The following is a 26,240-nucleotide window of genomic DNA, read 5'->3' as shown; positions in this document are numbered from 1 at the left end:
GAGTGATCATTTACTAAGGAAGAATCTACTTTCAGTTGCTTCAACAGTCTGATAGGTTTACTGACATTTTGGGCAGCTTACATTGACAATTACAAGTTCTGAGCTTCTTTGATGAGAAACAGCACCAATCACAATTACAACCTACTCTTTCACAATCACTGCCATTCTACATTATCATGGAAGAGGACAAGCGAAAGACCTATCTAATCTTCTGTTCATTTTGGATTACACATGTCCATGATGTTGGATCCTTGCTGAAGTGGAATCTGTTATGGGTACTAACCTGTCTTAACCTGACACCATATAAACCCCTCTCAAGATTGTCATTGGTTTGCCTCTCATACAATCCTGCCTCTTCACTGCATTGGCAAATGGCTGGCAGAATCATCTAATACATACCCTATTGGTGGATCTGTTTACATGCAGTTCTAACAACATTGGTCAGTATCACATATGTTGGCCCCTGCTTTCATTGCCAAGAAGAGGCTACCATTTCTTGGTAGTCAGACTTTGGTAATAAATTCCTTTATTGTCTGGAAACTTCATCTCAAGGTAATCTACAGGACCCATTGCAGTCTCTGAAGTGGTACTTAAGAAAGACCAAGCCGTTGTATCTAGGGAGATCACGCCTTTTCTTGCTCTCATAGAGATAAAGGATGATACATCAGCACAGGCGCTTTCCTGGATAAAGTGGGTTATTCATTCCACATGTTAGAAATAACCCCACACCAGTGAATTTGGTTTGCATTTCAGCTCAAGCAAGTTAGGACAGTCGCCACAAATGTTGCATATGTGTGAAACTCTCTTTTATTATCCATGCTGGGGGATGAAGATCTGAGTACAATTCTCCCATTTTTATCTCGGAGATCTTTCATCCTAAAAGTCTTAACTCAATTTGGTGGGACCTGTAGCCATGATGCAAAAGTTACCTTCAGTAATACTTACCCCATCATGATACACATTGTCACATTATAAGTAAGGAACAATAGCCAGATTGCAACATGTATATGCTAGACCCTGAGGCTAATTATTCGCTTCATAAATGTTGCAAGTGTCACCCTTGCGAACAATGAGTGTCAAAGTGATGTGTACACAGCTGGCCGGCGGGCTTATGTTACGATAGTGTAAGCCGACATCAAAAGGAAGGGTGGGAAGCCAGTTGTATATAACATAGACATAGGAACTTGTTACTTGCACCTTATTTGGCTGCATGCGATTCACAGGTAAGTGGCATGAATTGCCTGTGTTGGGCTCAAAGGAACATCAAGTGGGGGTCGTAAATCCACCCATGACAGACTGCCGGGGAGGGGGCAGTGTCTGCTAATTATGTAGACCATGGGTGAATTGACATCCACTCAGAATTGAGCAAGGCATGGCCACCATTGGAATCGCAAGTTTAAATCTAGTGTCTTGAAACTAAACGTCAGTAGTCACTAAACCATCTTGCGGCAATTACATAAGAAGTTATAAGCTACTTAGACGTCATTCGAAATTGGCGGGAAACATTGTTGTTCTGGGAATTACAAAGGAGCTTTGGACAGGTCAGTGACTCATTTGCTCGATTGTCGCAATCTATTACAGCAAGGAAGCTTTTAGGGACCGGAGAGCTGTAGGAGACAGAGAAGGGAAATACCCTGGTACAGTTGGTCCTGAGTCTCTGGGAGACAAGAAAAGGAGAGAACGGAAGTGGTGGAAGTGGAAGGGTGAAGGACATGGTTGTTGGACGGAAGGGGTACTGGGTACCAGTCAAGAAATATTACAGATGAGTAGAAACACAGGACAGGAGGAAAATCTATCACACTAAGTCAGATGAAGAAATAGGCTGTCACTTGGTCGAGTGAAAGACGAGTGATAGGGTTTTGAATATTGAATTTCAAGGACTATCTGTTATTGAATGGCATTAAATTTGTTGTTTATTTGAATTCCACCTTTTGTGTATTCAGTAATTTAACTGTCAGCATTGCTGACTGGGGGCTCAGAGCTTTGCATCTCTATCACTACTTCAATTTCTAACAAAAACTAGCCATTGTGGGTCTTCTGTAATAATTAAAGATAACACTGGGAGCACCCCAACCTAAGGTAGTCTACGAGACCTTTACACACATACACCCTTCCAGCCTTCTGCAGTTACATCCATATAGAGAGCTTGCCTTCTGCTCCAGTAGTAACTGGTGATTTCATGGGAATTGGCACCAATTCTGGTATCAAGGAGAGATCGCTCTATCTGATGGCCACACAGTTGTTTGATAGAATGTCGGTCAAAAAGCATAGTGTTTTATAGAATATCAGGCAAAACATATTCGGTATTTCATTATTTGTTTGATTGTTTGTGTTGCTTGTACCTGTAGCCAGTGTAAAATCCGTATCTATTCTGTATATTTTCAGATACATACCTGAGCATTTGTTGGACAAATTAGATCGTTTGGCAGGAAAAGGGATACAAGATATTAATAATCTGAATACTGAGCTTGTACATCGATTAAAGTCCACAGATACAGCATTCTCACTAGGTAAACATGGCTTGTATGTAGATTAATGTCCACAGATACAGCATTCTCCTAGATAAACATGGCTTATATGTAGATTAAAGTCCACAGATTCAGCGTTCTCACTAGGTAAACATGGCTTATATGTAGATTAAAGTCCACATATTCAGTGTTCTGACTAGGTAAACATGGCTTGTATGTAAAGTCCACAGATACAGCATTCTCACTAGGTAAACATGGCTTATATGTAGATTAAAGTCCACAGATTCAGCATTCTCACTAGGTAAATATGGCTTGTATGTAGATTAAAGTCCACAGATACACCATTCTCACTAGGTAAACATGGCTTGTATGTCCACAGATACAGCATTCTCACTAGGTAAACATGGCTTATATGTAGATTAAAGTCCACATATTCAGTGTTCTCACTAGGTAAACATGGCTTGTATGTAAAGTCCACAGATACAGCATTCTCACTAGGTAAACATGACCGCTCCAGTGGCTAGTGGTTAGAGCATCCACCTCGGATGTGGGAGGTCATGGGTTCGATCTCTGGCCAAGTCATACCAAAGACTTGCAAAAATGGTGCTAACAGATGCCTCGCTTGGCACTCAGCATTAAGAGGTTAGTGTTAGGACTGGTCGGTCTGGTGTGAGGATAATGTGAATGGGTGGGACATCATGCTACATGTCTGCAGCATCATGCCCCAGTGCTGGACATTACTATAAACTGTCACACTGCAGACATCATAGCGATATGACTGATTTTTTTTTAAAGCTACGTTAAAAATTTAAATCACACACACCCACTACTTAAATGTGACTTTTGCAAAGATTAAATATCCACAAATACAACATTGTTGCTAGGTGAACATGGTTGCTTGAAGAATAAAGTCCACATTATGGTTCTGTTGTACATTTATTATGTACTTCTAAAATAGGAACAATATATGGAGAAATTGTTTGCATTTGCAACATGCACGTTGTAGAGAATGTTGGCATGCCTGAATGCTACTTTTGCGTATAGTGACTAAAATTTCTCTGTGGTATTATGGAAATCATGTATTTAATGTAGACAGCTGATCAAAATGGCTGTTCCCACGTGCTTGAAAAATGAGCATGAATTAGTCCAGAGTTGACTGGCTTCAGAAGTTATTAAAATAGGAAAAATGAATTTTACCAGAGTAGGCAATACCAGCTTCTAACAGTGCAATAAATAAATTTTAAAATATGTAAAAGGTATTTTAAAAAAGCTGTCTTACCATTTCTTCCAATTTACCTTTGAAGTCTGGAGAGTGAAAATGACCAAATGGAACCCTGCAAGTCTTTTGATTGTACAAATTTTGAAGTAAAGCCATGCTGCATACTCTCCAGTCCAAATTACATCCATCAATCATACACTATAATAAAGAGAATTTAAAGTTCTTCTAACAATACCTAAGATAAACAAGGTCTTTTTCAAAGCTAGGATTACCAGTGGCAAAAACTTGGGATTTTCTTTGCTTTAAAAATTAAAATCAAATGCAAATTTTGAAACTAGACCACAGCCTATACTGCTTATTACAGGAAAAAGTACATCACAGTGACTTATATTTCACCATTCAGTCATTATGTTAAGTTAATTTTACAGCATAGTTTGTTAGACACTTGTGTGTATGAAGTTATGAAATATGATTTCTTCTTTAAATACATTACCAAGTCAATACCTTTATTGGAGAACTACCTACTACTACCTCACAAATCCAGAAAGTTCACACCGAGAACGATAAAAGGTTACTGCTCCACCACTGCTGACACCGTTTGTGTTCATGGAGGAGAGGATATCAGATAATACAAGGACTTATCCATCCTACTTGCCAACTTTGAGTATACACAGCTGAAAACATTAACCTTATGCCTAGTAACCTATCTTGGGTATTAACCTGGCTGAGAAAGACACCTTTTCAGCCAGTGTCAAGAGCATCTTTAGAAGACTTTTCCTACAAGATTTGCTTCCTCATGGCATTAGCAACTGCAAGTAGAATTAGTGAAATACATATCAGCAGACTGGAATTACATTTTGTTCTGACAAGACAGGTCAGTCTTACTTACAGTCATCCTTTTTCATCACCATGAACCACCTTCCTTCCATGGGTAACCAGACTTTCATCATGAAACTTCTGTCTCATCTGGACACAACAGCTGAAGGCCACCTAGAAGACCCAGTTCAGGCTTTGAGGTGGTACATTGGAACCCCGCTATAACGCGCCCCGCCATAACGCGAATTCGGATATAACGCGGTCGTAGCATGGCTCCCGAAATTTCGTATATTCATTCACACATGGAGAAAAAAATTTTGGAGAAAAGTAAAAAAAACAAAACAAGAAATTAACTTCATTTTGGGCATGAGATTAGTTGTGACTTTTAAAATAATATGATCGTGGCATGGTTCCTGAAATTTGAAATTCATTTACGTGTATTTTTATCGGACCGTGAAAATATTTGTTTAACGTACGAGAAATAGTGTGTAAAACGTTTATTATAATTTGGTGGAAGAATTCGCGTATGACTTTTAATAATAAACGATCGGAACTTAACAATTTATCCAGGTTCTTTAAGTGATTTTGGAGAAGTGATCGTGTATGAATTCTAAAATAATACGATATATATAACGTACGAGAAATAGTGTGTACAACGCATGGCTTCTGAAATTTATCAATTTGAACAGGTTGTGGTGAAGCTCCGTATTCTACTCTAGAAGAGAAAACTGGTTTCATTAGGTTTTTGAATTGTTAAGCCGAAGTAAACATTATCGGAAGTGTTACTTATTACGGATCCATGAGTAAAGCCAGTAAATCGTCTTTGTGATTGTCTTCCATGAATTCTGTATACAGTCGTTGCTCAAACAATAGCCGACATGGGCTTCTTATTTAACTGCAATCACAGCCAAGCAGCAGACAAAGCTGTGGTTGATACAAGAGTCGCACAATTTAATAAACATCAAAGGACGAAAGCCGCCAACATGTATGCTGTGCTTGGCGGTGTGATCAAACAACAAACAGTTGAAAGTAAATAATATCCACTTTATTATCTGTAAATTAAAAGGGTATGAAATTGTACATCCGTTCAGCTTAATTTTGTTTTATATAAAAAGTGATTCGTAACCATTGCAGGCCTTCATTACTTAGTTATCGAGCTTTATCTGTGTACGTTGTTTGCTTATATAAAAAAATATTTTACTGTTATGGAAAAGCAAGTTCAAAAACGCAAGTCGTTTTCTGCTAAAGAGAAACTGTATGCCCTAGATCAACTAAAGAAGGGCAAACAACAAACTCAGCTTGCCAGAGATCTAGGAATCAGCGAGTCCACTTTGCGAGGGTGGAAAACAGATGAAGGAAAGCTCCGTAGTCTACCCAACATTCTTGAAAAGGAAACTGGTTTACAGCGTAAAAGGGTTAAGTTAGCTAATGACAATGTCCTAGATTCAGCTTTATACCAATGGTTTGTACAAGCTCGCTCAGAAGGTGTTCCAATTTCTGGCCCAATTCTGAAAGCCCAAGCAGAGAAATTTGATCGCCGTATCAATGGAGATGATTCCAAATTTAAGGCGAGTAATGGCTGGCTAGACAGATTCAAGAAAAGGCACGCTATCAGCCAAGTTCTTGTGTCTGGGGAAATCCGCTCCGCTGACAAAGAGGCTGCCAATTCCTACCCGATTGGGCTTAAAAGTTGCTGAAGGACGGTTGCTACACAGCCGACCAAGTTTACGACTGCGATGAGACTGGTTTATGTTATAAAATGTTACCCGATCGCACCCTTGCAACCAAGACTGACAGTCACAAACGAGAAGGTTTCAAGAAGAGGAAGGACAGAGTGACTCTCTTATTTTGTGTTAACAAGTCTGGCAGCCACAAAGTCAGACCTCTGATGATTGGAAAATCGAAAGCTCCCAGATGTTTTCATCATGTAAATATGAAGGCACTTCCATTTCAGTACACTAACAGCAAGAATGCTTGGATGAATAGCTCCATATTTGACGACTGGTTTCACAAAATATTCGTTCCAGATGTTCGGGCTCATTTACGAAAACTCAAGCTGGAGGAAAAAGTTCTCCTCCTGCTGGATAATTGCCCTGCCCACCCCCCAGCGGAAAATCTTGTCAGCAGTGATGGCAAGATCAAAGTTTCGTACCTCCCGAAAAACACTACGTCAGAAATCCAGCCACTTGACCAAGGCATAATTTCCGTATTTAAACAAAATTATCACCGTGAAATGATAAAGGGAATGGTAGCAGATAATAACGCATCCGTTGACACATCATTGGCATTACTCAACTTAAAAGAAGTATGTCACCTTGGAGGTAAAGCCTGGGATGCTATCACTGCACGCTGCATTGAACGATGCTGGATAAAGGGTCTTGGGCCAGCTTTTACGCCCTCGACACAAAATGATAGTGACGATGAGCTTGAATTTACAGGATTCACTGAAGACGACGTACGTTTAGCAGAAGAAGCACTCAAAAAATACAAGCACAGTCATCATGATATCCTTAACTGGTATTCAGTAGATGACATCTGCCCTATATACGAACACATATCAGATGACGAAATTGTTACAAATGTCAGCAGGAAGAATGAAGCTGCACAATCAGAACCTGAAACCAGTGACGATAATGATAACGATGACGATGGCACCCCAACTCCCCCACCAAAAGTGTCTGAAGCAGTAGTACATTTAGAAGCAAGTTTAAGGTGGCTGGAAACACAAGATGTTGACAGCGTCAAAGTCCTTCAATTAAGAAACATTCTTGACTTTGCTAGAACCCAACAGTTCGTGGCAAAGAAGCAAACGTCATTGGATATATTTTTCAAGAAATGATGAAATTTAAATTTGGAACCACACTGACTTTGCACTTTGCGCAACGATTAATTTAGCAGTTTTCACATGTTTCTTTTGATGTTCACAAAATCTGAAATAAAAGTTATTTGCACGCTGAAATCATGCGTTGATTGTTAATTATTCTTGCAGTTGTCGCATATGATAAAATTTTAGCGGTATGAAATTTGTACAGACACCGTATGTAGACCCGGGAATAGCTGCATGCAATGACCGTACGATATCAGACGGCAAGTAAATGGTTTCAATATTTTGTTCATCCTATATTTTACACGACGAATTCAGACTATTACAAAATTATTGAATATTTTAAATCTGTACGATTTTCAATGAAATTACATCCATTATGGATGAACTGCATGCCACGACGGCACGGTAGCATACGGTGTTGATACACGTTTCATGATATAGCGATAGTCTGGTATTATCGGTCAATCTGTATTATCGTTCAAACAAATAAAAATTAGTAAATGTTTTTAATGCACAGTAATAACCTATAAATATATTAGCCATCGATTATTTTGAATATATCTTAATTAATGCATTCCAGTTAATATTTCATCTTATGATAAGCCGACTTTTGATCATTGTACATGTATACACGTATATGTTCTCGGAAAAAAAGTTAAATATTGTAAAACCCCGCATTAACGCGACCCCGCTTTTAATGCGATCCGATTTTATGGACCCCGATCATCGCGTTATAGCGGGGTTCCACTGTACCTTCATAAAACTGAGCCATTGCATTGAGGCAGATCATGCCTCTTTCTACCTCTCAAGACAGGACGGGAGGATATATCAACACTGACTATCTCAATCTGGATTAAGTGGGTTATTTGCTCAGCATATAGGGAAATAACCCTAGCTCAAATGAACTTATTACGCATTTTGGCTTATGAGATTAGAGCATCTGCCACCAGCCTAGCATTTGGCCGGAACCGTTCACTAACCAACATTCAGGTTGTCAGATAGAGATCAGAGCCCACATTCTATAGATTTTATCTATGAAATCTGTCATCCCAGAGGGCTCAGTTTGATCTAATAGGACCTATATCCGCAGCTTAACAGGTCATCCTTCGAGGTCATTTGATTGATTCTTAAGACATGACTTTATGACTTCCGCTGGATTTGCAGGGAATTTTTTTCCCCTATTTGAAGCCAGGCCCCAACAGATGGAGTCCCCTCCAGTTGGATTACCTAGAAACTGTCTCACATACCTCAGGGTACTGGAGATGGTATCTCCAGGGTAAGGGGATGTACCTCCCTCCATCGCTTTTCTCCTAAGGTATTATGATTGGATAATGTATTTAAAGAAGAAAAATTTCTCTCCTAATAAAATATATTTCTTTGAGAATACTTACCCACTCATAATACACATACACCCTCTCAGCCTCTCAGCAGTTGCATCCATAGAGAGTGTGCCTTCTGCTCCAGTAGCAACTGAAGGGTTCTTAGACTTTGTATCAGAGTCTTATACCTAAGGGGAGATCACTCTGCCCAACCACCACATAGGTCAGTAGACAACTGTGTACCCTTTAGCTAAAACAAGTATCTGGGAGGGCTGGATTTGTGAGTTAGTAGTTTTCCTAAGGTATTATGATTGTGTAAATATTTTTTCAAAGAAACTTATATTACTAGGAAAATATTTGGTTCCATGTTCATCCTATGGGGGTACTACTTACCATGGACAAAAATAATTCACATTGACTTTTCTTGCTTTAGTGATTTTACTTGGTTTGTGTTTATTTCATGACCATGTGAGTATTTTGCATGCTCTCCTATACTGAATACGTTTTACAGCCTTATTGCATAAAGAGGTCTCTGTGAATTGCATTTCAGGCTTTGTTGAAGTTATTTGTTCATGTTCATTTATTAGGTGCTGTTTGTATAGCCAAAAAAGTTTACTGTGACACATACATTTTTATCTTTACTAATACTGGCTAAGTATTTGTGTTTATGACCACATATATTCACCAAGCAATATGCATCCTACATTACTCAGAAGACCTTTTCAGATCAGTGCAGTTTGAAAGAGGAATAAATATTTTTGTTCAGTAGCAGACTTTCCATATAAAAGATCATACATGTGATAGCTTACCCGTAACAGGGTGAATGTGCATTGTACATGTGAATGAGGAATTAGGTGATTGGACTGCAAGCTGCATACATTTTATGTGAGGTGTCATCTGTAGTGGCCAGTCAAGATTATTGTTGCATGAAATGTGCTTGTACCTACTGGCTGATGCTCCGTGATTAACCAGTTGACTTTCACTCTCACACAGTAAAATCAGACTTTTGAGTTTGTTGATGATTATAAGTTTTGAAACTGATTTTTAGTTCAATTATTTGTTTTTAAATATAAAAAGAATGTCCTGTTTATTTTATCAGCTTATTATAGTACTGCTACTTTAATAGCATATTAAAATAATTTTTTTCATTTAGTCTTTTATGCCCAGTCACAGTATGTATGTATGAAGTTCACTAGTATATCAGTACAATACTGGCTATATAGTGTCAGGTATAAGTTAAGATTTAAAATTTTAAAAAATAAGTAAAAATTTTGAGTAAAAAGTGCACAGAAAAAACTAATTAGAAAATGGGCCAACAATTTTTATCATGATCACTTTGGTTTAAATTTATTGTATGGATGATAATGTTTCTTGTGGTTACTGGTGACTAGTAAAAGCTTCATAGAGGTGAGTTGTCTAATCATTGATTGCACTCTGGTATTAAAATACCAAAAATACAACTTTTTTGCTAGTGAAAATCTAGTAAAATAAGGTGCATCATCTTCCATACTTACAATAATTGAATGGAAACATGTTCTAATCCAGTTTTCATAATTGTTTACATGGTAAGCCCAAGTTTACACAAGACTAGATATGTTCTCATTAAATTATCATGTTTTTATGAGCAACTCCTAAAGGATATGTAATCTTGCATGAGTGCTCATTTAAAATGCATTTTGTGACATCAGCTAAATAATTGTTCTTTTGTCAGTCTTGGTGGGCAAAAGATAAAACTCTTTGACAAGTTCTATTTTATTTCATATGAAATGAGCACAAAGGCAAGATTCTGTTTATCACATGCACAAATGGATGTTGAATAAAGTCAGAGAATAGTATAGCAAAATGTCATGTTTTGGAAAGGATGTCACATTCAAATGACATAGTATCATGACATTATTTATGATGTCATGAGGTCTTATTATGTGTGCGTAATGTGGACAAAATATGATGTGGGTTTATAAAGCCTAAATACCTAAATAGTTATGTGATGAATGATATTTTTTGTAACATGTCTAAATTTGAGTTTCTTCTATTCTTGTACCTGGCAAGTATGGATCTCTTGTGTAAGATATTTTCAGTTTTTGTGTGGTTGATGGTACATTGCTTTATTGTGAAATCTCTCTTTGCAGGCCACACATCTGGTGGACAGGTATGTGTCAAATTTGGATTAATCACACAGAATACGGATGTGGAGGAGCTGATAGGACTGGTTTACTCTACAGGGAAGGAGGTGGAGGAGTCATCTAAGGTATTCTTATCAAGAATTGGTAGGCATTGAAAAGGTTACATATGTAATGTTGGGAATTTTAGTTTTTCTGTTATGACCCTGCTACTAGAAAAACTTAAATTACAATGTTGTATTAAAACTCATTGAAAATCTTAACTGAGACTTTGCTTCTTGCAAGTGATAGTTGTTATACTCCAGCTACTTGCAGTGGGGGCATCTTGATTTGGTCTTGTTCATTCATCCATCCATGCATCATTTATCCATCCAACCTTTTGACTTTTTGTATGTCAGCATGGTTTGCATAGGTCTTGTAAAACCCTTGAATTTGATGTCTGAGAAAAAGTGTAAATGCCCTTGAAAAGTCCTTTAATTAGCACTAACAGCCATTAAAAATCCCTTGAATTTTGCTATAATTTGACTTGTTACTATAAAGTTTGAAATTTTTGACCATTTTAATTATTTTATCAAATTTTTGGAAAATTGAGTGTTAATGACCATTCTGATCCTTCATTTTCTTACACTTAATGTTTATTACGAAACCTTCAGTATTACTCCTTGTCTTTTTGGCAGACTGTGTTGTGTTTCTGTAGTAACTACCTAAAGCATAATTTTTAGGTGTCACTTTTGGTAAACCAGTCACTGCATATAGCATATGAAGCATGATGAATGTTGACTTTGTCATCTGCTTTAACAGTGAAAAAGTGCATGTTTAATCTCAAATGGAACATGTGTGTTTTGTGTAACAAGTCAATAGATTTGAGGAAAATGGGGGTATATGCCCATTCTTTGTATGTAAGAAGTAAAAATATTTTAAAAACAGGTGTTAGCAACCACTTTGGTGTCCTCTGTAATGTCATTAATAACTTATTTTATGAAGACAGATGTTGAAAAGAGCGGTATCTGTAAGCTACATACATCCCTCCCCAGGGGCCCCGAGTGGCCATGTGGTCTTAAGTGCTCACCGTTCCGGATGACTGCCATCTCACCTCTGTCTGTGTGGGTTTGAGTCTCAGGCTTAACTAATGTGAATACATGAGAAAGCTTGCCAGTAGCTTCTTGAGGGTCTGTGGTTCTTCCCAGGGTTTTCCAGGGTTCTTCCTCCACCAGTTATAATGGCTGCCATTTATAGCCTATCTTATGCTGAAAAATGGCTTTAAACCCTACAACAATAACAAAAACATATCCCCCATCTGTTGCAGCTGGTAGATCAAAACCCATATTTGGGCCATGTCTCCATCCGAAGTAATCACCATTTAACTGACTGCCACAGTGAGAAGGCATAAGCCACAGCATATCTATCATGTACTATTCATTGAAACTGTCTGAAGTGAAGATCAAAGAAAAGGTCCAGGAATTTATTAATCCAAAGAAAAATTGAATGATATGGTAGAATTCCTGAAGAAGTAAAATGTAGAGATTGTCAGTAGTTTGTGAGAAGATAGAATGCAGGGATTTGACAAAGTACATATGCAACTGGAAAATTAGCAATGACAGTAAATTTGGTTGACAATACCTATCTTGTGTACATGTGGATGTTTCTATTTCAAGACAAACTTTTTGAATCTTTATAATTTGGAAGATGAATTCAACACAAAGGCAGTTAAAGAGGTTTCAGAATTTGACTACAAGTGTGAGTAAGTTGGTTTAAACAAGTTCTTAAAAACAAACCAAAAAACATGAAAAATCCTTAAAATTTGGTACAGAGAGTTTTATTTGAACTATAAGTCTGTCCATTCCATGATGCCCTGTTATCAGGATTTTTTAAAACCATTTTAATTCAAACACATGAAATTTGGAACTATTCTTTGTATGCATAGATAGATTATCTGATTTTCAGGTCATTACAAAAATAATCAGTTTTGTTCACATATTTGTAAAATTTTGGACTTGAGTTATTTTGGACACTAACCATGTTTGCACAGCTAAGGAAAATTAATTTGACGTAAACAAGTGAATTTATGTGCTTACTGTAGCATATATGTGGATAACCTGTTCGATTTTCAAACCATTTTTTTATTTTTTTTCTCACATGTTTTAAACTTTCTTAGCACAATTAAGCCAAAACCTCTTAAGGTAGAGATATAAAATTGTATGTTTGTTATACGCATGTGATGTTGACTGAATTGTATAAATACTTTTGTGTATAAAAAAAAATTACATTGATCTTTTGGTTTGCTTGTTCACATTTGGACCATATGTATTTTGTAACAAAGATGTATTCTGTGTTTATGTAAAAATTGTTTTAGAAAAATGGATTTTATATAGTAAAGAAATTGCTTTGGCACTCTGAGGTACAATATTTGGTTCCTTATGTTATTATGCAGTTCTCTGTGGGGCCCTGGGTGGCCAAGTGGTCTAAAGCGCTCACTGTTATGGATCATTGCCATCTCACCTCTGTCTGCGTGGTTTTGAGTCTCAGATTCGGCCAATGTGGATATGTGAGAGAGCTTGCCAGTAGCTTCTCGTGGGTTGGTGGTTCTTTCCTGGGTTCTTCCTCCTCCATTATTACTGGCCGCCTATCTTGTACTGAAAAATGGCATTAAACCCTACAACAACAACAACAACAGTTCTTGGTAAGCTGTTACATTGTACAGTTGTTTTCCTCCCAATAAGGTCACACTCAACTCTTACTTATTTTTATGATTTGTTTTCATAACTTTATTGTAAGTAATCAAATTGAAAATATTTTTAGGGCGAATTTTTTGTTATGCACTACAAGAATTTTTGGTATAATCATCATGAATAAGTTTTATTAGCAGCCATTTAATTCAGTGAGGTTAGGTTATACTGATTGAATGTCTTATTGATTGATTAATTTTGATCAATTGATTCTTTTTTAGTACCTGGAATCAATGTCTGACATAATTAAGAGAGGTATTGAAGCTGTGAACAAGGATCTAGAGCAGGAAAACTTGAATAAACTTTATCAAGAGGTATGTGTATATGAAATCTTTTATTGCAAGGTTGACTGGATGATTCTAGACTTTCAGAATAATTATGGTTGGATTATCCATGTTTCTTATGAGAGATCTTTCTGATTATCACATTAACTCAATGCCTTGTCTTAGTACATTCTTTCAAGGCACCATATGTACACAGTATTGACTTGCAGCGATATTATAAAGTGACAAAAGTATAAAGCTCATTACTGATTTGCTTAGGGTTTAGTCAATTTAGAGTTCTGAAAAAAAGATTTTAGTTAAATGCATAAAAAAAATAATTAAGAAAGATGAATAACTTAACCAAGTTCCATATTGTTATGTCATTAAGATCAACTTTTAATAGTATTGTTCCACTGATTTATAAATATATAGTTTGCTTTGTTAAACTGGATTTTGATATTTTTAGTGGTACATATACAGATACAAAAACTGAACAAAATAAAATACTTTTCAGATTTTCACTTAAGTAGACTAAAATTTGAAAGCTTGCATTTTTTTACATGAAAATATTTCCTTTAGCAATTTTTCATTTTTTTTCTTCTTGCAATTAGTTTGTTCCACAGAGCATCACATATGTTATCCACATCTGTATCTAAATGAATTTTTAGGTTGGCATCATTAAATGTAGCTAAAAGTAACTAATGCATTTTGTGCACAAAATATTTCAACACCAATCGAGTCAACAGATAGCATAATACACCTGATTAAAAACATGCTTACATAGAAAGGTCTCTTTACAAAAAATATTTTGGTGCTGCCATGACTAGAAGAGTATATTTGTCTGTTAAGGAATGAGCAGATTTCATGTTTGGCCATTATGTAGTTATCTCCCTTTGATTTCTTTGCACTATCGAACACGGACTTTTCTGGCACTCAGGACGAACATAGTGGATTACATGTACACAGACATCTTTTTTCAGTATGTATCAAATGAAAGGTGTTGTGCTATGTCAGTACGAATTATGTTTAAATCATGCATGTGCAGAATGAATTCATTAATTCTATTCAACATTTCGAGAAGCTCATGTGAAAATTTGATGAGATACATGCAGATGTCATTTGTAATGCTGTGTGGAATAAACTTAAGTCTGTATGAGTTTTAACTTTGTATTCAATATTGACTACTTGTAGGGAGTATTGAGGCAGGTTCCACTTGTGAGCTCTTTTATCAATTGGTGGTCTCCACCACCCAAGGACGCTGTCAAGGGACGTACATTTGATCTATCATCAGGTATAGCTGATACTGAGAGTCTTACAAAGACCTCTTACATAGTACTGAAGGACTTGGTCATAAATGTAAACAATTGTTTTAGTAGCAACATACATCTAGATGCATTAACATGGTATAAATCACCTGTGCTGTTCATCTGTTTTGTCCATCCATGAACACTTACTGTAGCCATCATAGCTTTGCAGCCATTCAGCATATTCTGATGCAAGATGGTTAACTTGATACTTTTATGTGGATGTTCCTTGTAATTAGTATAGCTCAAGAAATGTTTAATATATTCATATGAATATTGTTTGATTGACCTTGCTATGACTTTGATTACTTATATTTTGAGCAGGACTATTTGCAGATGAACCTGTTATCTTTTTCCCAGTCTCTTGGTAGCAATGTGGTATATAGTGGTATACAGCTGCAGATACTTGTTGACATCAGTTCCTTCTGTGATGCTATGGTATTCACAATAATGCCCATCAAACAAATATAAGCTTTGGGATGTAACAGAACACTTGGTTTCTATTTGTGTTAATTCTGTACTGAAGCTGTGAAGAAGGAGCTTGAACAGGAAATTCATGAAATACAGCACTTCATCAAATCTTAACAAAAATGGTTTGCAAAATTACCAAGCCATGACTTAAACAAATTCCCAGAGATTAACAGGGACCAAAGGGTACCACAAAAACATAAGCCCTTTTCCTTGTGCAGGTCAGAAATGAAAAGGACACAATCTCATAGGTTCCAATATTTAATTACTTTGCTGAATAATGGGACATGTATGTTGTGTGAACAAGGGGACAAACAGTGTATCGATGTATATGATCTGTCCTTTTTGTTGTTTCACGTGAAATATTAGCTTGAGAAGAGTTTTCAAATATGCTTTTTAAAATTCAAGATTTTTATCTTTTGTAATAACAATTACAGTTGGTAAGATAAACATGAAATTCAAGACAAATGTTGAAGCTTCCAGTTAAAACTGCAGAATTACTACTAAATATGATACTCTCTCACTTTAAGGTAGCTTTTATAAGGCTGGTATAGTCATAGATCCCAGTTTATTATTATGTACCTCAGTGTAAGGTTTATCTTATAAAGCAATGCACTTCTTGGCTCCCACAAACAACATTACATTGAGGAAGTAGTGAAGGGAATCAAAGGTCATGTTGCACAGATTTTTCAGTTGCATTTTGTAAGAATCCATCTCAGCCCTCAAGAAACTCATTTCTTTTCTCCGACAGGGATGCTGGCTAGCACTGATGAGACCTACAAATACAGAATGCAGGTGAGGAAGGACAATCCAACCCCACCACTTTCACCTTCTACCCCTGATGCAGGAGCCAGCTTCAAAGCCAAGCTAAAACCTGTCAACATCATGACCAAATCTGCAGGAGATGTAAAGGCAGGGCTGTTAAATTCAACACAGAAACAGGAAAGCATGGTCAAGAACAAAGCCATTGATGAAATTGAGATAGGCTTGGAGGCCACACAGACAACAGATGTAAAAGACCAAAAACCACAAGCTGATTGGTACGGTTCATGATAATTCTTGAATTGCACAATATTTTTGATTACCAGATTTTTATTTACTGTCACAAATTTAATGTAAATTTATTTTGAAATTGTGATCAGAAAAAGGATTAATGTGGCAAAAAAATTCTGGAAAACCTTGATTTCATTATTAGCTGTATTTAACATTTCTATATTTCTTCTTTAGATACATGACCCAATCATAATACCTTAGGAAATCTATTAATACTTTGCAAATCCAGCCATCCAGGGTTAAAATCTTTTAGTTAAACGCTATCTGTCCACCTAGGTGGTGGTCAGGCAGTGTTCTGCCCTTGGTACAGTGATTGGTGCCAGATCCTATGAATATTTCAGTTCTTATTTCGCTTGTACCAAGCAGCATGCTCTTGTCAACAGGAACCTTGCAAAATCCTCTTCCAAGTTTCTCGAAGTTCTCCACTTGCAAGTTGGAGGAGTCTTCACTTCATAAGGGAATTGTACTCTTTCTATATTTTCAACTTTGCTTTCTTCCCAAGACGACAAAGTTCTGCCTTTTACAATTAAATCACTTTGCCATCACTTAGTAGTATTTACACATTTGCACAGATATCCTTGTGACGTCGCAGCAGTCCTTGATGTTGTTTTAATTTATATGTGCATGCATTTGTGACTAGAATTGATTATATAGCATCCTCTTCAAATTAATACTGAGGATATAATATTCTACCTGTAGAGGTCACATGCTCCCCCCACCCCCCAGGTATTTATCATTGTGTGTAACTCTGCATGGTTTCTTACAGGTCCAAAGCAGGACACTCACTACATACATTTTTTGTATAGGGTCTGCTCTGTTTTGTCCTGCAGATTTAAACCCTGGGTGAGACCAGTTGCAATACATGGCGAATGTGCATATTATGGATAGAAGTCCATCAGAACTTGGGAAATGAAAATATTTGCTTGCATATGAGGGTTCATACCATATCCTTCTTGGGTAGTGAGATGGAGAGCAGAAACAAACATCAGTTACAGTCTTGAATATCAGAATTATAGACTGGATACATGGATCAAACTCCTGTATCCTTTTCCAGCCTCATGAACTGGACATCATGCCAGCCAAAATGGCCATGTTCCTCCACAACAGGGCATGACCATATAACTCTGATCACAATGGGCGATGACCACAGTCAGTGATAAAGTATCAGCTCCAGAAAATAAACTTGTCCAGTTCCATGACTCACTTAGTACTGCTAAGCACTTCCCAAGTATGATACCAAAAGAGCCAAGAATCCACTTCATGTACCAGTTATACATGGATCAGTCTAACTTGCATCGTACAGCTAGGTACTTCCTGGAGACAATGCCCAGTCTATACAGGTACTCTCATGAATCAGTCTAATCATATAGTGCTGCTTGGCACTTCCTGTATAAGACATACAATTGATATAGACACATTGATGGATCAATCTTACCTGTATAATATCTCCAAACACTTCCAGCATATGATGTCCATCTTGGGGTCTCTATTCTCAAGAGATGTCCTTTCACTTGCCCTCAAGCCTCTGCCACCCAAGAGACTCTACTTATTAATATGTTAGAAGTAATGGGATCTGACTCATAAGTGATGCTAGTGTAGTGGTCCAACATCATTGACATTCTTCTCCATCAACTTTGCATGTATTGCAGGAGACGTAGACTTCACTACCTCAGTCTATAGATGATGAAATGGGTATTCATGTTCCCTCATCATTATTAGTTCTTACATGGATGAGTTCTGTCCTCGTTTTTTCTACATCACCTGTTGGATCTACAGTTCTGACATCAGGTGAAAATTATTTATGGAAGATTCAACTTTCAGTCACTTCCATCATCTGAAAAGTTACAAGCATCTATTGGTTTGTTATATCATGAATGCCTCCTGTTTCCATTTGAATACCCGTGAGTTGATTCCCAAAGCCATGACCATGGGATCAACCTTGTATCCAGTTTTATGAAGATCCTCAATATGCAGACCACAGCTTATATCCTTCCACCGTGAATCTCACTAGATTAAATGGGAACATATTCATTGGAGGGTCCACTTCATAACTTAGAGGTACAGACATAATAGCAACTATTAAGTTAAAACAGGTGCTCTCTACCCCCACCTTACAGAACAATCTTGTCCCAAAGTATGCTCGCAGCCCTCCTCATCTATTCACCTCATTAATGATCAGGTTGACAAAATTCACTATAAACCATCATCCCTCTCAGTCTCAGCTACAGCAGAGGGATTTTACAATGCAACCAATGAGGAGGTCAAAGTGACCCTCCTAGAGTGCATACCACTTAGAAACAGTCATGCAGCTCTTGAACTAACTTGAAGAGTCAGAGGGATGTCCATCATTTTCACCAGCATTCCATGAGACCACATCTTAATGATGTACACACAGGCACCACACCCTACCCTTGGATCCTGGTGGAAAGGAGGCTCCAATCTTTTGTGGCTGATTAGAGAAGATTTAACGTGATGGCATGGAGTTCCAGGTTTTTTCCTCGGGACTTAGTGGACATGCAAGATACATGATTTCACTTCTCCTCCCAAACAGCTTCCAGAAGTTGATTTGATTATAAAACACCCTCCCAGCCTCCCAATAGTTACATCCATATAGAGAGCATGCCTTCTGCTCCAGTATTAACTGAGATATTCATGGGAATTGGCACCAATCCATGTTCCAAGGGGAGATCACTCTGCCGACCACCAACTAGGTGGGCAGATAACTTTTAGCCATTTAGCAAAAAGTTCTTAGCCAGGGAAAGCTGGATTTGCAAGACATTAGTAGTTCTCCTAAGCTATTATTTTTGGGTAAGCATTCATATTTTACTAAAAAAAAATTGGTTTTCCTGATGCACAGTAGCATCTCAGAAAATAAGAAACAAGTTATTGCTGAAAATGAGCTCTTTAAAGATCAAATGTGTAATGGAATTATTTGTATTATTATGGTAAGAAAATTTTATGATAGTTGTCAGTGTTCCATTGTGGCAAAAGTGCAGACATTTGATTTCATTGCCGCTGAAGATGAATAGTTTGGTGGGGATGTTGCTGAGCCCCCAACCACCATTGTAATGTTTACAACTGTAACACAGGTTACTTAAGCAGAAATGGGCAAACAAAACTGAACAATTTTGCACACCGCAGTGGAACAGATGCATCATCTGCTTTAGGAGACGATGATGCAAATATTACAATCAGGCCAGATTTTACCCTCATTTCTATCTCTTACTAATACAGGTTCCTCTGAAATGTTCCCCCAATTTTAGGCAGCCAATTGGACACAAGTCATCCAACCCCCAACCCCACCCACCAATGTCTGATTATGATCTTTAGGCCTGTAAGGTCAGTGCATGGGATTTCTACCAGATCTGTTGGATCCATCTTTTACTATGATTTCGCCTTTCAGAACCATTCCATCTATCCAGTCATCCCAGGTTAGGAACTTTATTCATACAGCTGGCCATGATTAACTACTGTGACAAATCCATATTATGACAGGATTTAATGAAAAATCTGTCCAGGCTTGGATTTGTTGTGACCCATGTTGATGATGTATGGACTGACTTTCACAAGCCATGCAACTATGCCAGCCATTCTCCCAGCAAACCAGATGGCTGTTTTGGCCCAAAACATTCATCTGCCAGATCCACTTTACCATATGTTCATGGCTTATTCATAAGGGAGGGACCATGACTTGTACAGAGCTGTGTTGTTGGCCTCAGATTGATCTCCACCCCCTGCTGCATGACTGTAAAGTTAAAGCATCAGTAGATCTTGATGAGGAGGAAGAGACTCCATTCCTTCAGGCTGATTCCCCAGTCAACTAAAATTAGAAACATTAATGACCATCTTTCAAGAAGAATTTGTGAATCAGGGAATGCTAAAGCTTTCTTTTCAGAAAGTCTGGGTACCAGCAACGTTTTCGTCTAGCTGGTACAAAACCCACTCCAGTGCATTCGATACTGACCCCCGGCTCTAGATAAAAAGTTAGTGGCAGTTGATGTCTTCACTGCAGTTTTATAAAATGGGTAAGAACATACTCCATGCCACCTTGAAACTTCACTGCTAGATTTGCCTTCATTGGCAGTTCTATGATATGAAGAATAATCAAGCAGTGACCATGCCTAAGAGGTGACAGCCTGAATTGCTCAGTTCTTTATAAGGTCAGCTCACCATACCATGGCTAATGGGCTGACTGCCTCTGTGAATCATGACCCCATACAACATGATACCATGTTAATCCACATCATACACTGTTGTTTTAACAACCTTGTTTGGCTCACCTTTACTCTTTGGAGGAAAAATTAAAGATGTTTGGAGGCAGGCAACTCAAGAACTGCCTCTCCAACTCAACATCCAACCCACTCAGGCTTTTAAGACTGATCTCTCATGCCAAAACAGAAGGATGATTGGCAGGCCAGGGATGAAGGATCTTTTCAGTCAGATGTTCAGTTCAGATCTCTGCCTATTGTCAGGAGACAACCACCAATTTTAGGAGGCAAACTTAGCAGGGAAGGCAAGAAAACAAGTTTCTCCACCTCCAAGTTTCCTAACGCGAAGCATTGACCTGCTAACCCTACTGCCCACAGACAGCCTATGGGTGGGTGCCTGACTCCAGAAATTAATGTCACTGGACCAACTGATTTTCTCAGAACAAGTGGGTGATCCAGGTTATTTTGGAGGAATTTCAGATTTTATTTATCCAACCTCCTCTTCCCTTCTTAGAGACATACCATTGGATCGGGAGAATATTTTATACAGCAGGAGATACAGGTGATTGGTAAAAGGGTGATTGAACTTGTGCAGAAACCACAATTTCTGTTTTATTCCAGGATCTTTTTTTATTCAGAAGCAGATGACATGTTGAGGCCAATCACCAACCTGAGTAGCCTCAACCAATAAATACATTTTGCAAATTAAATTCAAGATGTATTGGCAGTGAGATCTGTTTGTCTCCACAACTGAAGGGACAAGTATGCTGTCAGCCTCAATTTGATAGCCACATATTTTCACATTCCTATTCACCCTGTATCACAGAATGTCTCCATTTTTCTTACTGCAACATGGTTTATCAGTTTCAAGTCTTACCCTTTGGCCTAAACATCAGCCATTGGGATTTACCAGAATCATGGATTGCATTGTAACCCTGTTCTGCTCAACTTCATCTACAGCGATGGCATCGTACTTGGACATCCATTAGAAACATTTGGTAAGTTCTGTTCTCCTCAGGGGCAGGAATGATTTCATGACACTTTACAATCAGCAAGATTTACTCATGAACTGGGGTTAGTCCGATATTCATCCATCCCAGCATTTTGTACATATGTTTATGGAGATTCTCCCCAAACTCAATCTGGTGTGAGGGGGCCCCGAGTGGCCTAGTGGTCTAAAGCGCTCTCCATTATGGATCACTGCCATCTCACCTCTTTCTGCGTGGGTTCGAGTCTCAGATTCGGCTAATGTGGGTATGTGAGAAAGCTTGCCAGTAGCTTCTCGTGGGTTGGTGGTTCTTTCCGGGGTTTGTCCTGGGCTGTTCCTCCACCATTAATACTGGCTGCCATGTATAGCCTATCATGTGCTAAAAAATGGCATCAAACCCTACAACAACAATAATCTGGTGTGACTCTCATATTCATATGGGATGGATCGTTGAACTCTTCGAGTATCTTTTCAGCAGGACATAGATTTCAGCAAGAGTTCTTGCAACTACTCTAACTATTCAGTGCAGCAGCAGACTTGATTCAGCCATTTTTTAATGTTGCCCTACAGATGACCTTGCTGGCCCAACGGTGCCCCTTTTCAAGTCCCACAATCAAAATGTCATTTTTACACATGGGGTACATTCATTCAGTGGCACAACTTTGGTTGGCTCATGACATGGATTCCTCTGGAGTGGACCCATGTGGAAATCATAGTATGTACCGACACCAGTTCATATGGTTAGGGTGCCCACATGTTGCTGGACATTGCTATAGTTAGTGGGATGTGGGAGCCAGATGATCGACCACACTATATCAACCTTCTTGAAATGAAGACTGTGATCAATGCCTTTTAGTTCTGAAAGGATTGACTCTCAGGTACAACAGTCCTAGTTATGTCAGACAACTCAGTAGTGGTGACCTACCTCTCAAACAGGGGGATGCCAAATCACCTGACCTGTACAATCTAATTTGGCAGTTTATATGTTAGTGCAGCCACCTCCATATCAACATACAAACCAGGTACATTCCTGGCAGATTCAGTGTCGTGGCTAACGCTATTCAGAAAGGGTCAAATCATTCATACAGAATGGTCTCTCCTTCAGTCAGTCTTCTAAATTGCTCACTTTGGAGACACCAGATCGATCTTTTGTGTGACAAGGTGGAATCTCCAGTTGCCCTCCTTTGTCTCTCCATTTCCAGACCTAGATGCTTGGGCCATGGATGCACTGTCGATCAGTTGGAAGGGGTTGTGGGTCTTCACCTAACCTCCCAAGACCTGGTACCAAAAATAATCCTGATGGGGTGGGGTCAGAACTGCAACATTATTCTGATAGCCTCTCTCAGATGAGACAAGTCCTGGGTGACCGATTTACTTGATCTAGCGATAGATCTGCCCAGGAAGATTCCAGCCAAGCGCAATCTTCTCAAACAATCATAGTCGCAGGTGTTCCAACCCTGCCAGACCATTTTTTTTCATGCTAGTCTCATGTCCAGGCAACTTTGTGAGAAAAAGATAAAAGATTTATCAGACCTTTAACCAATTTTGATCAGATTGACCAAAATCCCTCACCCTGTTTCCAAATTGGAATCTGTCAGTGGGTTTTGATCTGGCTCAATTCGGATAAATTCAAGCCTAGCTCACACTTTGCTGAAGCTTTTTTCCTACAAAACATGTTTCCTAATAACATTAGCTTCTGCTTGCACGGTGAGCAAGTTATATACCTTTTCGATTGACACGAACTATATCTTCAGTTCAGGTTGGATAGTTCATTGGTACTCTTGCTGCTACCTGGCTTTCTAGCCAAAAGTAGGTTACTTTTAGTCTGCAACCAGAGAGTTGTCATGTACTCCTCTTGAATGTAGACCGCTTGAGAGGAGCAGCCATGTAAGACCTTGTTCACACCCTAAAGCAGTATTGAAGTGCACAGAGGCAAGTTGTGGCACATGAAAGTAACTCTCCCAGTGAAAGCTGGGAAGTAGGATATTACCCTCAAGCCCTATCTTCATGGCTTAAGTGGTTATACGCTTGGTATGCTCTGTCACAAATAATTAGTCCCCTCATGATGATTTCAGTTCTTGAAATCAGAATTTTCTCTGCAACACTCATTTTCAAACCTAAAGTTTTGATCTGAGACATAACAGAAGCTGCTGGCTGGCATGCAGAATTAACCTTTCAGTTTTTATCTCAGAGATTTAGCCTCATGTAAACAAGAATCAGGAGGGTCCAGTGGCAGTAGCCCAAATGACCATGAGACCCAATTAAAAGTCAACACAGCTTGTTAGCTTTTACTGGATTTGCCAGGGAAAATTTATCGGTACGATTTCAATAATTGTCTTCATAATCAGATATAGGGGTCACAGATCACGCAACCCTAGGCTGTCTTGCTTGTCATATTATGAAAACAGGTTATTGTTCACTTGGAGAATCCAGCCATTATTCCACATAAAGGATACCCAGAGTATTGGTTGGATGCTCAGCATTACATCTGATTACACAGTCTCCAAATGATAATGCGATCGGGGAATGTATCTCAAGGTAAAGGCAAATTTTCAGGAACTTTGTTTTTCCAAGAATGTTTTTCTGATCACATTATTTTTTTTTAAAACCACAACCACCCTGCCTTTTGAGCATCCTTGTTAATATATCACTCGACTTAAAAACTGGCTATACCTGATGGTGGTGGCAAGGGGAGGTAATGGGCATGAGTTTTTGCCCTTTGTATGAAATGAACATTTTTTTTCATTGTTTTATTAGGGTTGGGTTCAGGAAGTAACAGGCTTATAACCTAACATTAATGTGATTGGGTAAGTATTCTTAGAGAAACATAATTTACTTAAAAATTTTCTTTCAAATATAATTAATTAGAGAATAAATCCAAGTGAAAAATGAATAATAATTCCTGCTGTATTTTGTCATTTAAGTTGTTTTGAAAGAACAGTATAGTTCCAGTTACTTCCCCCAATTAGTGCTAACATTAACTCGTGGTTCTGATGACAACCATGTTGTTTATGTTTGTGTGGAGAGTTGAAATAGCTGGGCTTTAGACTTGATAAATAACCACATTTGGACTTAACTATAAAGGAAAATTGGTTGCTTAAACTAATTAATTTGAGTATGTCTAGGTTATTGTTCTACTTTTCACATTAATCAGTATATTAATTGATTTCTTTCAAAAACATTAAGATCATACTTGTCCTTGTGCTAAAATGTTCTGGCTACTGCTTAAGATATTTTCAAAATTTTTTTTACAGTGGATCAGCTCTACCTACATCAATCCAATTTTATAATTATTTCATTACTGATTATATTTGCTCAGTTTAGGATTGAAACTTATTCTAGATTTCCTAGGCCCTGCATGAATCACCCACAAAGGCTAGTAGACTTGTTATGGCCTTGCAAAAATAAGTTACATGTAAACTAGGGATGATGTGTTAAGGCATTCACAAATCATCCCACAATAAATCTGCCTCTCTCTTTCTCCACATGGAAAGCAGATTCTTTCAACCACCACATAATTAAGTCTGGTTGAACTCTTTCAGATTGTGGAAACAATCAGATTTCCTGGGTTTTTTTTCCAGTTATGTACAAGCATACTTGTTGTACAAATGAGTACAATTTGATTGGGTTTGTTGTTGTTTATAGTGCCAAAAACACCACAGATTTACAAAAAAGGTATTTGTATAATGAAACTTGTGAAGAAAAAGTTTGTTAATAATTTTTATACAGTTTTGAAAATGGCAATTAATTTCCCAAAAGAAGACTCTTTAATTATCATTATACTATGAAAGCAATAATTAAACATCTAGTATCAGGGCCTGAAACTTTCACTTTGTCTCACTGGCCCAGGAAGGTAGGGCCCTAAATTGGCCAGTCCAACTGCAAAGTCTGATGTGCAGATATTTAGTACAGTGCATTAACATAATGAAAGACAGGAAAAATAATAAAATTATTGCCATCTCAAAATTCAGACAGCTATTTATTGCTTATTAAATCATATAAATATTTTGCTAACCATTTTTAAATTTTCAAATCACATGACCATGCCTTCTATTTTTGGATTCTCTTTGAATCTCAGTGCTGTAGTTAACTAAAACTTCAAGCCAGAATGATCTCAAAATAAAAGATATCAAATGCACAAATAAAATAGTGCATATTTGCCAATCAAAGCTTGTTCAGTGAAACTTATGGGAAAACACTCATAAATCAATCTATGTGCATTCAGTCCCCAATTTGACCTTTCACACCCCATTTTAGATATTTAACTCATTAACCCCTGGAGGTTTTTGTCATTTTTGCCTGAAATGTGAGTAGGAAACACATTTTGGGGGGCTATTTCTGAATACATCCTAATACATCGATTTCCAAGAGATTTCCCATTAACCTAATGCCTAGTTGTGTTAGAAACATCGTTTTTCATTGGCTATTTCACTTGCTTAACAGACCCATCATTTTCGTATC

The 26,240-nt window shown here is 37.9% G+C and overlaps 1 protein-coding gene and 1 long non-coding RNA gene across 5 annotated transcripts in view; one reads left to right on the top strand and one right to left on the bottom strand.

The window, feature by feature from the left end:
• LOC149803303 (putative pyridoxal-dependent decarboxylase domain-containing protein 2) overlaps nucleotides 1-26,240 on the top strand; it is a 117,119-nt gene that overhangs the window by 61,004 nt on the left and 29,875 nt on the right. For all 4 annotated transcript variants that reach the window (XM_089952995.1, XM_089952993.1, XM_089952992.1 and 1 more), the window contains exons 19-23: nucleotides 2,386-2,510; nucleotides 10,779-10,897; nucleotides 13,717-13,809; nucleotides 14,950-15,049; nucleotides 16,282-16,570. In XM_089952995.1, coding sequence (XP_089809121.1) covers nucleotides 2,386-2,510; nucleotides 10,779-10,897; nucleotides 13,717-13,809; nucleotides 14,950-15,049; nucleotides 16,282-16,570 — 726 coding nt within the window. The remainder of the gene's footprint in view (nucleotides 1-2,385; nucleotides 2,511-10,778; nucleotides 10,898-13,716; nucleotides 13,810-14,949; nucleotides 15,050-16,281; nucleotides 16,571-26,240) is intronic.
• Nucleotides 1-26,240, bottom strand: part of LOC149803304 (uncharacterized) — a 70,235-nt gene that overhangs the window by 18,009 nt on the left and 25,986 nt on the right. The gene's annotated exons all lie outside the window — the stretch shown is intronic.

Source organism: Sinohyriopsis cumingii, chromosome 3, assembly GCF_028554795.1.
Source record: "Sinohyriopsis cumingii isolate HCF-2022 chromosome 3, ASM2855479v2, whole genome shotgun sequence".
Taxonomy (NCBI): domain Eukaryota; kingdom Metazoa; phylum Mollusca; class Bivalvia; order Unionida; family Unionidae; genus Sinohyriopsis; species Sinohyriopsis cumingii.
This window is presented reverse-complemented; position numbering and strand designations above follow the sequence as displayed.